The sequence below is a fragment of the Elephantulus edwardii genome, unplaced genomic scaffold (genome assembly GCF_000299155.1).
Source record: "Elephantulus edwardii isolate Elephantulus edwardi_28Jun2011 unplaced genomic scaffold, EleEdw1.0 scaffold00273, whole genome shotgun sequence".
Lineage (NCBI taxonomy): Eukaryota > Metazoa > Chordata > Mammalia > Macroscelidea > Macroscelididae > Elephantulus > Elephantulus edwardii.
The window spans coordinates 1707761-1723916 of record NW_006400023.1 but is presented as its reverse complement, the minus strand read 5'-3'; the positions used below and the strand labels follow the sequence as shown (position 1 = coordinate 1723916).

General features: G+C 41.2%; 1 protein-coding gene across 1 annotated transcript in view; it reads left to right on the top strand.

The window, feature by feature from the left end:
• Positions 1–816: 816 nt before the first annotated feature.
• SNX27 (sorting nexin family member 27) overlaps positions 817–16156 on the top strand; it is a 134500-nt gene continuing 119160 nt past the window's right edge. The window contains exon 1 of the mRNA XM_006900089.1: positions 817–1173. Within this exon, the coding sequence (XP_006900151.1) occupies positions 863–1173 (311 nt within the window). The 5' untranslated portion in view covers positions 817–862. The remainder of the gene's footprint in view (positions 1174–16156) is intronic.

Here is a 16156-nt window from a genome sequence, read left to right as displayed (position 1 = left end):
GCCCTACACCACAAGGACACTGCAATTATTATTTAGTCACACTTTAATATCCAGTTCTAAATTACCAATACCATATAGTCTTCTCTATACATATGCTTTTTGTATATTTTGGATATAGTTTTCAGGTAGTTGCAATATCCGAAAGGAAAATTGCACAAAAAATAACTGGGCTTTAGTTCCTGTTACTTAACAGCTGCGTGACTTTGAGCACTCAGCTTCCTAGTATGTGAAATAGGGAAATTAATTCATGACCCACTTGTCACATAGGGTTGGTGGCAACTAACGCATTAAACAATGTATGGTAACACATAAAAGGAGTAAATGAAATATTATCATTCAAGAATGTGCTGAAACACAAATGTCAATTTATGTGATTTATGTCAATTGTGATCCTTTAGAAGTAATGACATGAAAGAGGTATAAAATGAAAGAAAAGAGGGGAAAACTCCAAACCCCCCAAACCAAACCGAACCTTAACAGATGTCAGCAGCTCATTTACACTGGGGACTAATTTAGATACCACACAAGAGGTGAAACTGAAAAGGAGAAACTACAACTCCCAGACAACTTTGCTTCTAAACTGCGTCACATATATAGCCTTAGGCTCGGCCGGCGCCCCGCCCTCTCCATCTCAGCGGGCCAGAAACTACATTTCCCAGGAGGCCTTGCGGTGCCTAACCGCTCGTTTTCTCCCCGCCCCCTGCCTCCCCTTTACCCCACCGCAGCTCCTCGGCCGACTGGAGTCCCGCGGTCGGAGGAGCGGGCGCGCGCCGGGGGTCGAGCGGCTACTGCGAGCAGCGAGTGCGCGCGGGGAGGGAGTGGAGGCGTAGGGGGGCGGGGGTACGGCTCGCTCGCGCGCAAGATGGCGGACGAGGACGGGGAAGGGATTCACCCCTCAGCCTCTCATAGGAACGGAGGCGGCGGCGGCGGTGGGGGGCCTGGGCTCCACTGCGCCGGGAACGGCGGCGGGGGAAGCGGCGGCCCGCGGGTGGTGCGCATCGTCAAGTCCGAGTCCGGCTACGGCTTCAACGTGCGGGGCCAAGTGAGCGAGGGCGGGCAACTGCGGAGCATCAACGGGGAGCTGTACGCGCCGCTGCAGCATGTGAGCGCCGTGCTGCCCGGGGGGGCGGCCGATCGGGCCGGGGTGCGCAAGGGGGACCGCATTCTGGAGGTGTGAGTATCGGGTCCGCCCGCCACCCCACCCTGCCCCGTCCCTGCATCGCCCTCTGCCCCTGTCACCCACCAGCCTTACCTCCCCACCCCCAGCCGGCCCCCGGGACCCCTGCCTGCTCCAGGCCTCCGCTGCTCGCTCCTCCCTGTAGCTTGACCCCTTCCCTGCCTCCCCCGCACCCTGGGCTTCTGCGACTTCCACCTCCCTCTCTGCTTGCCTCCTGCTTTCCTTCCCTGTAATCCACAGTTTGTGTCTCTGCGCCCCAGTGCTTTTACCCCCGCCCCCAATCCTTTGGCTTCACCTCGTTGCCTGCCCCTTTCCCTTCCCTCTCCTTGGGCATGCTGTTTTCTGCTCCCCAGTGCCCCTCGCCTTTCTCCTGATGAACCATTTCTGCTCTTCACTGACAGCATCTCCTTTTCTGACCCAGTCACTGCCGTGTCCTCCCCAAGTTCTCATCTTTAGCGTCTTAGTTTCTTGTTCTCCGCCACTCCCGTCAACCCCTCTGAACTGTCCCTTCTGTCCTCTAGACCAGTAAGTAGGACCTCTTCCCCTGCTGCTCCTACTTTTCCTTCAGACACCTCATCCCTCCACACTGCACCCGTTATTCTTTCCTTAGTTAACCTTTTCTTATAATTTAAGCACCTCCCATAACGTTTTTCTATCCCATCCTGGTTTTTTCCTTCTCTCCTTATACTCCAAGATGATACCTTCTCTCCTGCCGGGTTTTGGTTGTTGGGCTTTGTTTGTTTGCTTTCGGTCCCATGGTTGATGGTCAGAAGTGCTTGCTTTACACCTGCTTTAAATCTGGTGTCCCTTCACACATGCTCTGACTGAATCCCCAAGAGTCCGACCCCTTGTCTTGGTTCCTGCCCCATGCTAGTTCTCCTTTTTGCAGCTTATGGAAGAGCTCTACCTTCTTCCCTCCTACTTCTCTCAAACTAAGCCTGTTTCAAGTCCTTGATCTCTCCACTTTCTCAGGCATGTCGTCTTCATTCCTTCTGCTCCTGTATCCTCTGTGCTCCCACCCTCCACACTTCGTTGTAGTCTTTCTCTCCTCTAGGTTGGTTTCCCTGCCTTTTTTAAATCCCCCCTTTGCTGCTGCAACCCACCCTCTTCCCTTGCTGCAGTCCTCCCTTCTGCCGTCTTTATTCTTACTTCCTCACTGCATCCCTTAAAGCTCTCCTTGGCTGCTGCCTCCTCTTGCAATTTCTGTGCAGACCTCCTCCACTATTTTAATCCAGGTGTGACATTTGTGTTCTGGAACATTGTTTTTAAATTCATATAATGATTGCTGGTTGATTTGTAGGTGTATGCTGTCATTGTTTCCATTCTCTTTGCCAGTCTTCAATCTTGTGTTTCTCTTCTTAGTGTACCTATATATTGTATATTTTTTTCAGACTTTTGCTCTCTCCTTCAGTGCTTGGATGTACCCTCGTGTAATCTTTAGTCATTTTAATTATGATTTCCACAGCCATCAGATTTTGCTCTAGAAGAGTAATAGGTTTTTGCAAGGTTTGCAAAGAGGACAGTATCTTGAACAATCTGACCATAGCAGAGTCCATTCCTTCTCATTCTCCTGTACCTTGCCCTTATCCTTGACATTCTTTCTGTAGTTTTCATTTGTTCTATTTTTTCTTCTACCTTAGAGTAACTCACCAAAACAAGTGATTGGATTATACCTATGTTCTGTCTTTTCTGTAAATAAGTGCTTTCTTTCTCCCCATTCATTAATTGTTATATAGTGTTTAATTTTCTAGGGTGCTTTTGCAGTGTATTTTTTTCAAGGTCAGTGCACTTAGACTATAATAGTGACTTTTTGGTTTCTTGTGCCTAGGCACCTAATGCTTTACTTTTTTTAGATGACTCAAAATCTGTGGGATCTGTCATTTATGTTTCCTTCTGATGGAAGCTCTTGGAATTGTCATTTTGCTTTTCCTTTAAATACACACACACACACACACACACACACACACACACACAGACACACAGAGTCTTTTTGCTCTTTCTTCCCCTTTGCCAGTTTACAAATGGGATCTGTTCTGTATTTTATAAGTAGTCAGAATAGGTGCATATAATTCTTAAGTTGCTGTAGTAGTGTGGTGCATTACTTGTTGTAGTGCTGACTTAAAAGTCACTGGTTCAAATCTATCAACTGCCCCGAGGAGAAAGATGGGCAGTCTCCTCTTATAAAGATTTACAGCCTTAGAAACCTGATAGAGTGTCACCATGAGTCAGAACCGACTCCAGAGCAGTGATTTTTTTAAAGGAGAACAAAGCTGCGTATGCAGCAAGTCAAGGTGTTTGTGATAAATGTATTTTTTTATGTGTATATTATCTCATTGAATCTTGGAGCAGTAGTTAGATTAAATTGAAGCCAATAGTTTATATTTTCTCTCATCAAAACTGATTAGATTGTAACTGTTTTAGGCAAGAGGCCTGTTGGAGAGCTTCATACTGCGGTATGAACAAGCCTTCTGGCCTATAAAGTTTACTGCAGATAGAAGGCTTTCTTGGTTAATTTTATTTATGTAACAGCAAACATAGTTAGTGGCTTCTGTAGTAGAGCCCACCACTGCTCCAAGATTCAGTGAGGTTATATATACATAAAACTCTTTCTTTTTAATATTTTGTAAATCTGCAGGTCTGAACTAGGTGCTTTAAAGAGAACACAGATGGACAGGTGGGAGGAAGTAGTGCCTCAGGCCCAGGTTCTAGTTAGGCCCACATTTTTCTCACATATCTGCATGAGGAAACACAGACATGGCAAAAGAACACTACACATTGCTTACAGGACCTTTTTCTATAAGGTTGTGTCAATCGGTAATCTTCCTGGCACTTGTTTCACAGCTTTTCCAACTGTGTTATTTAAGGTACCCTGGTAGGTGACCAAATGCTGACCAAAAAGGCTGTGTGTCTGGCACCACCTGCCACGGTCTGAGCAAGTGAAAGATGCATTCTCCTCCTGTTGAGAGTTACAGCCTTGGAACCACAATATAAGCATCACTTGAGTTGAAATTGACTTAGTGGAATTAAGTTGAGTTGTTTTAATTTGATTTCCAAATTAACTAAAGTTTCTTTGGTACCATAGTAGAAAGTGATATTTACAGCACCGTGGAGCTAATTGATCAATTTGGTGATACCTCAGCTTTACCTTTATTTCTTTCCTCCCTTACCTTTTTCAGATTCACATCATTTTTAGATTTTCAAGTAAAAAGAGAAAATAAGCTACTAAACAAACATACTTTCTGAGGAACACTGGTGCTTTCTTCTTGTTTTCATCTTTAAGTTCTTGCTAATTTTCCAATAGCATTCTTTAGGCAACACTCTGTAGAGCACTTATCTCTCACTCAGATTCTTTAAGTTAACCTTTCTCATGTTCAGGAAAGCTTTGCATATTGATGAAGTGGCACGTGGGTTAGTGTTAAGCGTAGTTATAGTTTGTATCAAATCAGAGGTGGATATATCTTAATGTTTAAGATATATTAATACATTAATATTTAAATGAGACTTAGTAGAGGCATTGCTAACCTAAAGGTGGTGCCTTTTTGGCTGTTTGAATCACAGTAGCCTCTTGTGTGATTTATATCCTCCTGAAAACCCGTTGGAGGGTCAGCTAGGAGTTGGTTCTGACTCGACAGCAATGGGTTTTTCCTGTTTTAGATTCTTTTTCTACATAGAATTTTTTTTTTAAATTCAGTGCTTTTATGTCACAGTTGTTTGAACAACTGATAGCGTTGTGATAGAACAGAGGAACTTTGGGATTTGAGATTTAAGGAATACAAGCTTGGACACAAGAGTGAACATCAGTTTCTCTTTTGTGAAGTACATTTTCTAAGACTCTGTCCTCATTGAATCTGGGAACACTTATTAGACTAAATTGAAGCCAGTAGAGTTCACTTTGTTCTTTCTTTATTTTTTTTTAAATTTTTATTTTAATTATTTTTTTTGTGTGTACATCAAATTGGATCTGACTGGTAAAGGAGGAGATTGTTCCTCCTTCTCCATCAAAGCATCTGGTGGATTCAAACTGCTCACCTCTGGGATTGCAGGGCAGCTTCTTGCCACGAGGTCACCAGAGCTCACCATGTCCTTTATTCTTTAAAAATGGAAAAGGTTTTAACTGGAATGGGATAGAAGCATGTTACACGGCTTGGTACTGCAATATGAACAAGCCCTCTGGGTTCTAAATTTTATTGCAGATTGCAAATTTTCATTATTAATAATACTAGTCTCCACCTGATAGTTTTTCCTGGTGTGTAACATACATTGTATGTCCTTCCATTTATGTGTATACCTACCTGGAGGCTAACACGTGAGGAGTGCTTTTAACAAATGAACCAAAATGATGTCCTTGTACTAATTATATGGTACATGAAGTACGAAGTTTGACTTCAGGTTACTTTTCTTAAATTTCAAGTTTTCCCAAGGGCTCTAGATTGATTTTTTTTTTTAGAGAGAACTTTAGGAGCGTGGAAGTGCACACTGTATATAGTTTTGAGGCATCAGCTCTATTGCCTAGTTTGTTTTGTTTCTCTGGTGTTTGGGCTGTGTCATTTTTCAGCATGGACCCTTATTAATAATAAGAAGAAGGTTGACTTACTGCTTTTATAATCTTGATAGATGTTGGCTAGCCAGAGAGTTTATACTTTTCTTCTTGATAGATACAAGATGATAGATCCATCAGTTTTCCTTAATAAAAGATAGAGCTGTGAAAAATTAAAGCTACATATGTATTAATTTATATTAGCTAAGTTTAATAGCTTATTAATATCTCTTTAGTGGTTATGCTATTCCAGGGGACTTCACTTTGTGTGCAAGTTTAAAAATCATTGAAGAAAAGAGACTGGTGGCATATGGAAGTTTCTGAAAGTGAGTCCTGTAACGTTGAATGCAAAGTACCTTGTTCACAGCTGCGTTCTAATTTGGAACTGAATTCTGTTTGGCTCCAGATTTTCTTGCTAGATTATGGTAGTGGTATTTAAGATTTTGACCACTGATCAAAAGAATTTTTTTTAAAAAATCTTTTACTATGTTTTTAGTAAGAGACTACACAGCAAATTAGATTCTCATTTGACAGTCTCTGTGCATATTCAGTGACATTAGTTACATTTCCACAGTGTGTCAGCATTCTTTTCCTGGCCTGCTTGTTTTGTATAAAGAATTTTTATGGCAATTGTCCTTAAGCTTCGTCGTTGTTAGGTGCCGTGAAGTAGCTTGCTTTCCCTATGAACAACAAAATCTGAACCTTGTCCTACCTTCTGTCGTCCTCATGATTTCTTTAGTTATATACAAATCACTTGGAGTGTAAGTTCTCAGGCTTAATATTAAAGGGTTATAGTTAAATAAGTCTTGCATGGGCCCCAGCTATCCTCTGTACTTACTTGCAAGGAATGAATAGTGCATGTGGTCCTCCAATTACTTAAGGGGGTGACACTACAGGCGTCTTTGTGAGAGTTATGAGTTAAAATTCTGTCTACATGAATGAAACACAATGTAAACAAACTATTGTGTGCAAACCAGTAAAAAAAGGGGGATTAAAACGGTCTATCTACAGAGCTATAATAGTAATGTGTCAGGCTCCGAATTATAATCTAAGTGAGAAATGAATTAAGTAGACAGTCATCTGCTATATCTGATAACCTACACTTTCTTTATTGGATCTTAAGCTGTTAGCATAAAGATAAGTGGTTAGGAGGTAGAGCAAATTAATAGTAGTAGCAGTCATGTCACTTTTCAGTTTGTATGGTTTGTTAGAGTTTGTCAGCTTTTTAACATTTGATTTTCACATGAGCCTGAGATTGGGAGATTATAAATTTCTTGAGGACAGGAAATTAGCTTTGTATTGTTACCTCTAGTCAAATGTCTGGCATGTAGAAGGTATTATTACTCAGTCAATACTTGCTGAATAGAAAGGAGTTGTTGCTGTTATGTGCTGTTGTGTCACCTGCGACTCATAGCGACCCTTTGCACAGAGCTCTGAACTTTACCCTATCCTGAGCTAGTCTCACTGTCTCCAACAAACCTACCCCCATTACCCCAGTTACTGTGTCAAACTATTTAATCAGTGATCTTCCTTTCCTGTACTTTTTCTCCACCCTTCCAAGATGATGTCCCTTTCCAAGGATTGGCCCCTCCTGACCACGTGCCCAAAGTATGTGAGACAGAGCTTCAGAATCCTTGCCTCCAGAGAGCATGTTGGTTTCACCCTCTCTAAGACAGATTCGTTAATTCTTCTGGCAGTCCATGGTATGTTCAACCCTCTTCTCCATCACCATAACTCAAAGTAGTCACTGTCCAGCTCTCTGATGCATAGCAAGTAGTTGTGAAGACCATGGTCTCGATCAGGTGCACCTTAGTCTCCAGACTGATATTGTTACTCTTTAGCACTTTGGAGTGGTCCATGACAGTGGCTTTCTCCAGAGCAATTCTTCTTTTGATTTCTTGGCTGCTGGTGCCAAGAGTGTTAATTGTGGATCCAAGCAAGCTGAAATTATTAACGACCTCAATCTCTTCTCCATGTGTCGTGATGCTGCCAATTGGCCCAGTGGTGAGAATCTTTGTCTTCTTGTTGATGAGCATCAATCCATATTGAAGACTACAGTCCTTGACTTTCTGCAGCAAATGCTTTAGTTCCTCCTCAGGTTTGATGAGCAAGATTGTGTCATCTGCATAGCGCAGGTTTTTAATGAGTATTCCTCCAATCCTAATGCCACAGTCCTCCTCATAATCTCCAGCCTCCTAAATGATCTGTTCTGCATATAGATCAAAAAGGTAGGTGAGCTCTGGTGGCCTAGTGGCAAGAATCTGCACTGCAATCCCAGAGGTGAGCTATTTGAATCCACCATATGCTCTGCTAGAGAAGGAGGGACAATCTCCTCTTGTACCAGTCAGATCTGATTTGATGGTGCCCACACAAGAAATAAATTTAAAAAAAAATAAAAGGTATGGAGACAGGACACAACCGTAATGTACTCCTTTCCTAATTTTGAACCATACTCCTTCCTTGCTCTGTTCTGATGACTGCTTCCTGGTCCAAGTATAGTGTTATCTAGAATTCTTTTTAGGTAACTCTGGTGGCCTGGTAGTAAGAAGCTGTGCTGCAATCCCAAAGGCACATGTTTCAAATCCACTAGCTACTTTGTGAGGAAGCATGAGCAGTCTGCTCCCATGTGATTAACTGCCTCTGAAAACTTGCTGGAGGATCAGGTATGGGTTGATTCAGATTCAGAGGTACACAACAACAGTGGCCTAGTGGTAAGAAACTGCATTGTAATCTCAAAGGCACGTGGTTCAAATCCACCAGTTGGTCTGTGGGAGAATGATAGGTAGTCTACTTGTGTGCAGTTTACTGCCTTTGAAAACCCACTGAAGAGTCAGCTATGTGTCTGTTCCAACTCCATGGCACACAACAACAATCTATAATTTTTTTTAAACAGTCCCTCCGAAAGGACTATGCACTTAGCATTGTATCCAAAGACGAAATTTGTAGGTGAAAGGAGTTAGGAGTTAAGCCTTCGTTACAGACTGGTTAATTTCAGGGTCGAAAATATGGAACGCTTCACGAATTTGCGTGTCATCCTTGTACAGGGGCCATGCTAATCTTCTCTGTATCGTTCCAATTTTAGTAGATGTGCTGCCGAAGTGAGCACACAATCTATAATTTTAAATGCTCTGGTGGTGGGTTGAAGATTGAGGTGCTCATGACTAAGGCCATGGTCTTTTCATTCACTTGCTGTGCATCTGAGAGCTGGACGGTGAATAAAAATGACAGAAGAAGAAATGATGCCCTTGAGTTGTGGTATTAGAGAGGAGCACTGACTATCCCATGGACTGCTAAAGAATAAATAGATATGCCTTAGAAAAGGTGCAGCCGTAGTGCTCTATGGAGGCAGGAATGGTGAAGCTTTGTCTCACACACTTTGTACATGTTGCTAGGACAGGCTATTCCTTGGAAAGGTAGAGAATCACTGAAAGAGAGGACAACTGTCAACTGACAAGATTGATTGGCTCAGTGATTTTAGCAGTGAACTTAAATGTGTCATGAGATGATGTGCATGGCACAAGACAGGCCAGGGTTCAGATCTCTTGTTTATAAGGCTTCACAATCAATACTCTTGGTACCAGCAGCCAGGAAATCAAAAGATGAATTACATTAGGAAAGTCAGCTGTGAGGGACTTCTCAAGAATACTGAAGAGCATTGAAGTCAGTATGGAGACTAAGGTGCACCTGATCCAGAACATGGTCTTTGCAATTACTTGCTATGCAGCAGAAAGCTGGACAATGACTAGGGTTAATAGAAGGAGAATTGATGCCTTTGAGCTGAGGTGCTGGAGAAGAGTATTGAATAAACCATGGACTGCTAGGAGAACAAACAGCTTTGTCCTAGAGAGGGTGAAACCAGGCTGCTCCTTGGAGGCAAGGATTCTGAGGCTTCATCTGACAAACTTTGGCATGTTGCAAAGAGAGACCAATCCTTGGAGAGGCACTTCATGCTTGGAAAGGCAGAGGGACAGCACAAGAGAGGAAGAACCTGCAAGAGATTGATTGATTCAGTGACTGGGGTGGTGGGGGTTAGGTGTGTCAGACAGTGAGGTTCGCACAGGATAGAGCAGGGTTCAGAACTATTGTAGGTAGGGTCGCAGTGAGTTGCAAGTGACTCGACGGCACATAACAACAACAGCATGAGTCGTACTCAATAGCATGACTCAATAGCACCTAAAAACAACTGGTGGTGTTGTCTGTAAGGAGTTACATTGCTAACCCAAAGATATCTCTCTGGTGGTTCAAATCTACTAGTGGCTCCTTGGGAGAAAGAGGAGCAGTCTCCTCCTGTGTGATTTCTAGCCTTAGAAAACCAGCTGGAGGGTCAGCTATAAGTTGGTTCCAGTTTAACAGCATTTGGTTAGTGGTCCACTTAGGAGTCATTTCCAGCCCAATGACAGTGAGTTCTCTCCCAGTGGGGGTGAATGGCCCATTTATAAGTCAGTTTAACTTGATTACAAGGAGGACTCCTTTTTTATGAAGGAACCTTGGTATTATTATGTGTGTTAGACTAACTGAAAGGTCAGTGGTTCAAACCTACCAGGCACTTAGAAGAAGTAAGTGATAATTCCCTTCTGTAAAGATCTACTGTGTCAGAAACCCCAAGGGACAGTTCTTTGTCCTGTAGAGTTGCTGTGAGCCAGTGCTGACTCAGTGGCAGTGGGTTTGGGTTTTCTTGGGTATATTTCTGTTTTATAAGAGAGGAAACTGAGGTTGAATTTACAATCTTAACAAGAATTAAATCAGGTCAGAGCTCCGATGGCTTAGTGGTAAGGAATTGTGCTGCCAACCCAAGGTAGTCTGTTCAAATCCATCAGCTGCTCTGTGGGAGAAATACAGTCTCCTCCCATGTGATTTACAACCTTTGAAAACCTGCTAAAGGGTCAGTTATGAGTCCATTCTATCTTGATGGCACGTAACAATTAAATTGGGGTCTCTAGATTCTAGATCTAGTGTATTTTCCATTTGATGCCAACTCTTTGTCTTTTTAGCTATTGACTGTTACTAGCCACTTAAAGTTTTTAAAATTGACTCATCTGTATAAACTGGAATAGTGATTGAACTTTTGAGTGTGTTGTAAAATGTAGACATTTTATGTAGTTAAACTCATGACTGCTGAGAGGTTAGTGGTTTGACTCTTCTCAGAGGTGCCTAAGAAGAAAGGCCTGGAAATTGACTTCTGAAAGATCATGGATTTTAAAATCCTGTGGAGCATAGTTCCATTTTAAAATATGTGAAGTGGTAATGAGTTGAAATCAACCCTGTGACAAATGGGGAGAAAAATTGTGTAATGTTATTTTCCTGTATTTCTCCCTCTCTTCATTGCTATGTGTGTGAGGAATAGGTGACAAAAGCAGGCATTCTTTGCCATGTGGTTGCTCCTTTGGTTATCAGTCAGGAAAGCATGACAATCATAATTGTAACCCCAAGATATTATTTTAGCTTTACAGGTAGCTGAGATGGCAAGAAATCAAACTAAATTTGAAAAGAGCATTTACCTTCTCAGAAATCACTGTCACAGCATCGGTGTAACTGGGAGGTCTTTTATTAGGTGTATAATGATCTGACTGGTCACATAGGTAATTGTGAAGAACAATTTTGTTTCTGGCAACTGCTGATGCGCTTGGGGTAAGAACTCTCAAGGATAATACATTTATTTATTGTTTTTGTTTTTTTGTTCAGTTCTCATTGTGAATTCCTGTAATCTAGTCGAAACACACACTTGGAATTTGGGATTATTGCACTTTGTGAGCATGATGTTTGGTGAGTTTGTTCATTAGATGACAGCATTACTGACAAAAGAATTGCGGTGCTTTAGGTTAGAGCCGGTTAAGACAAGATGAAATACTTATTAGAGCTGTGGAGGATAAATCTTGCGCTGCCAACCCAAAGGTAAACAGTTCGAATCCACCAGCTGCTTCAGGGTCATTCTGTTCTTCAGCTATGGGCTGGATAGCTGTTCTCTGTCCCACTAAGGCCTACCCAGTGAGAGCCTAGCCACATGCGTGGTATATACTTTAAGCTCATGTTTGGAAAAAATTACTAGGTGGGTTTTCTTAATACTTTTTAAAATGGCAGCCCATGGTGAAAGATCTGTTGTCAAAAACAGACAAGCAACAACCACATCTGAAACAAGTTTCATAAAATTATATTTGCTAGTTGTTTTTTTTTGTCTGTTTGGTATTTTGCTTTGTTTTTTGAAATACTAATAATACATTGACAATATGGTTGTTTAGGTTGTGATCCACTGTCAAAAAAACAGTGATTTGAGGCAGTAGTTTTCCTGAGGTTGGCCTTCCTTCATATTCACTCTGGTTCTACTATTAAACACAAATTGTGTGTCAAGTACTGTTAGGCTCTTGTGTGTTGCAGAGTCCATGCATCCCTGCCCGGGAGAGGCTTTCCCTGCACTGGGAAGGTGCAGGTGAACAATTAACTGTGTAAGGAGCTCTGGTGGGCTAGTGGTAAGAAGCTGTGCTGCGATCCTAAAGGCACACGGTTCGAATCCACCAGCTAGTCTACGAGAGAAGGATGGACAGTCTCCTCTCGTGTGATTTACTGTTCTGAAAACCCACTGGAGAGTCAGCCATAGCTTACAACAGTAGCAACAAGGCATAATGACAAGAACTCTGGTGGCACAATGGTTAAGGGATTTGCTAATCAAAAGAGCCGCAAGATGTGGCAGTCTATAAAAATTTAAAGTATCAGAAACTCAGGAAGGCCATTCTACATACTCTGTCATATAGCATCTCTCTGTGAATTAGAATCAACTCAATGACAGGAGGTTGGTTTTGGTAAGGCAAGATGAAATACTTGTTAGAGCTGTGGAGGGTGGCATCTTGCACTGCCAACACAAAGGGAAACAGTTCGAGTCCACCGGTTGCTTCAGGGGTTACTCCCCAGAGGGACAGTTTCCTCCCATGTAATTTATAGCCTCAGAAAATCTGCTGGAGGGTCAGATCTGCATTGATTTTGACTTGACAGCAATGAGAGAGAACAGAAATGAAAAGTATTGTGGGAACTTGGATGCAGAGAATATGTATGAGAGGTAAGATTGGTGGAGAGGTGAATCATACAAGGCTTTTAGCTGAAGTATAATTTCAACAGCATAGGAGAAGGAAAGACTTTGTAGACCAAGGATACAGACCAGGGCAAGACGATATGGTAAGTTTCAAGGATTGGAAGAAATCTCAAGTAGCCATTTGTAGGCTTTTCTGATACTAGAGGTAGAAAGTTAGAGACAGGTCAGAGGACTTTAAATAAGTTTAAAAAGTTGGGGTTTCATTCTATGAGGTAAAAATATTGCTGTCATTTTAATTTCATTATTTACCAGAAGAAGTTGACTATTGTTTTCAAGGCTAAAGAGGAGAAGCACTGTTAGGAGCTAGAGTAAAGAATTTCAGAGCACCTAATCTCTTAGAAAGTCAGTTGTGAGGGACCTCTCAAGAGTACTGAAGAGCAACGATGTCAGGCTGGAAACTAAGGTGCACCTGATCCAGGCTGTAGTCTTTGCAGTTATGTGCTATGCATTAGAGTTGGACAATGAATTGGGGTGATAGAAAGAGAATTGATGCCTTTGAGCTGTGGTGCTGGAGAAGAGTATTAAATATACCATGGACTGCAAAGAGAACAAACAGGTTTGTCCTGGAGAGGGTGAAGGCGGAATGCTCCTTGGAGTCAAGGATTCTGAAGATTCATCTGACATACTTTGGGCATGTTGCAAGGAGGGACTGGTCGTCCTTGGAGAGGGACATCATGTTTGGTAGAGTGGAGGGACTGCACAGGAGAGGAAGACCCTCGATGAGATGGATCAATTCTGTGAGTGGAGTGGTGGGAATGAGTGTGTTTGAGAAGGCGAGGTTGGCACAGCATAGAACGGTGTTTAGGGTTGCTATGAGTCGCAAGAGACTCAATGGCACATAACAACAACAACAAGTCTCTTAGACGGACTTGTACTGTCTATAAAGAAGGGAACTCAGAACAACTAAGCTGTAACACTCAGAGCTGGGAACAGCTGGTGAGTAGCTGCTTGTCTTTCATTTGTGTATATTTTATTTCACAGTCCAACCCAGCTTCTTAGAAAATCCATATATATTTCCTTCATGTTTGAAATGACTAACTCTTGTGTTTGCAGTTGATAAATATTCTGAATGCTGTAGCTCTGCTAGAGCTGTGCCCTGCCTACCTATAGTTTTCATCTGTACTATGTGCTCCAAGTTTGTTCCTCTGATTTGAATTTGATTTCTTTAATTTAAATCTGTTATTTTAGCAGGCAACATGTGTTGAGAGTTGAGGGAACTAAAGACAGATGGAGAACTTAATATGGTAGAAAGACACCTTCAAAAAGGAAAATTTGTACAAAGATTCTGGAAATAATTTTAAGAATTGGTGATTTTAAGAGTTTCTTCTGAGGACATAATGGGCACTTCAGAATTAAATTTTGGATATAGTATTTTGTGTATGTTGTCTCTTTTGTTTATTACTTAGTTCTCCCTGCCTACCAAGTAATTTATAATAGGTGAGAAAATACACCTATCTGCAAGGTATTCATTTGCTGAGTATAGAGCTGTGGTTTTGAATACTTTCAATGTGTACTTCCTCCCAGGAACTTCCATTGTTTTGAAAACATGTTTTAAAAAATTATTTGTTTTTGCTTAAGCTATCTGAAACTTTTTAAAGTGATTTGTTTTTGCTTTAAACTATCTGAAACGCTTCTGTCAGATTCTAGTGCTAGACCAGAATGAGAAGGCTACATGTGTGCTGAGGACTTGAAACACCACTAATTAGCTTCCTTCTCTTTGGAAAAGTGCAGGGAGGGGGGTGTCTGCAGAGTCAGCTGCTGGCAGTTATGCTCCCAGCTGCTTTCAAGGAGAGGCTTACTCAGAACTATTCAGTAAGATCAACGAGGAAGTTGGTTTTTTTCCTGATGTTGTAAGATATTCTATCTGTGTACCAATTTAATTTGCATTATACTTATTGAGCATATTTTAAAAATTGAGAAATTAAATTATTAAACTTCTTGGAAAATGTAAAGACCCTAGTGAAAGTTACTGAAACTTTTTCCACTTGCTAATCAATATAGTCATCAGTAACCCTCTAGGTAGTTTGTCTACCAATATATGAGAATTACTTTGTTCTTTTCACCTACTTTGTGCTACTAGTATGGATAAAACAACATACGGGGTCTATTTCCTCAAAAACTTATAAACTATACCTGTATTTACTTAGATCAAACAGGGGTTTTGTTCTAAAGTATTTAATCCAAGGAAATGTGAAACTAATGTTTGGCGTTCTGAGTGAAATGCTGGTATTTTAGCTTTCTTTCTCATACCCAGTTGTCCTTTATATTGCTGATGTGCTTGAAGTCCTACTGTGTACCTTTCATATTCAGTCTGTTGAAATGGAATACAAATTTATGAAAGTTGCAGTCTTCTAAAAGTAATTGCAAAAGTTTAATTTGAAGTAAAAAATGGTATTTGATTGCTAAAGGCTGTGTCCCTTTAATGAAAGTATTTGGAACTATTTTTTTTCTTTTTTGGTAGCAATGTTAAGAGTTACACTGTCCACATCCATGCACAATATCTTTTGGGACTAATTGAATGTGTAGGAAATGGGTGGTTGGAATTCAAGATATAATCTATGACTCAGTAAATTGAACTTCAAATATGAGGAATTGTATTTTTAATGGCTTTCTTCAGGAATTTAGAAGTAATAGTAGGCGAGCTCTGGTGGCTTAGTGGCAAGAAGCTGCACTGCAGTCCCAGAGGTGCGCAGTTCAAATCTACCAAATTCTCTGCTGGAGAAGGAGGAACATTCTCATCCTGTACCAGTCAAATCCAATTTGATGGTACACACACAAAAATTAAAAAAAAAAAAGTAATAGTAAAGTAGAATTTTAAAAAGTTCTGCTTCTTTGATAATTTACCTCACTTGCAAATTATGATTTGCTACAAACCCCAAGTAGATTTCACACTAGTTAACTTTCACTGTGATGAGTAAAACAAATGTAAAACTTTCAGGAGTTACATTTAAATTAGCTAGGAGGCAATGATCCAAAATGTATCAGATCTCAAGTGCATTTTACAGTTGGTTTTAGGAAATAGTTTAGAGCTGGTGGTATTTGTGTTACTGGTGAATATAAGAGAGTGAAAAGTCCTCAGAAATGTTCATGAGAGGAAATGAGTCAAAAGAAGGCAATTTCCAGGATTCTGAGCCACTTTCATAGTTATCTCTAATATTTATTCTACAATGTGATGAAGTAACCTTATATAATATAGCCTTATATTTGAGAGAACCATAGAGTTGCTACATGCTGATAGAATTTTAAATTCAAAGATTTAAAAAAACAGATGTTGTTGTTGTTGTTATGTGCCGTCGAGTCGTTTCCGACTCATAGCGACCCTATGCACAACAGCCCTAAACCCTGCTCTATCCTGCGCCAA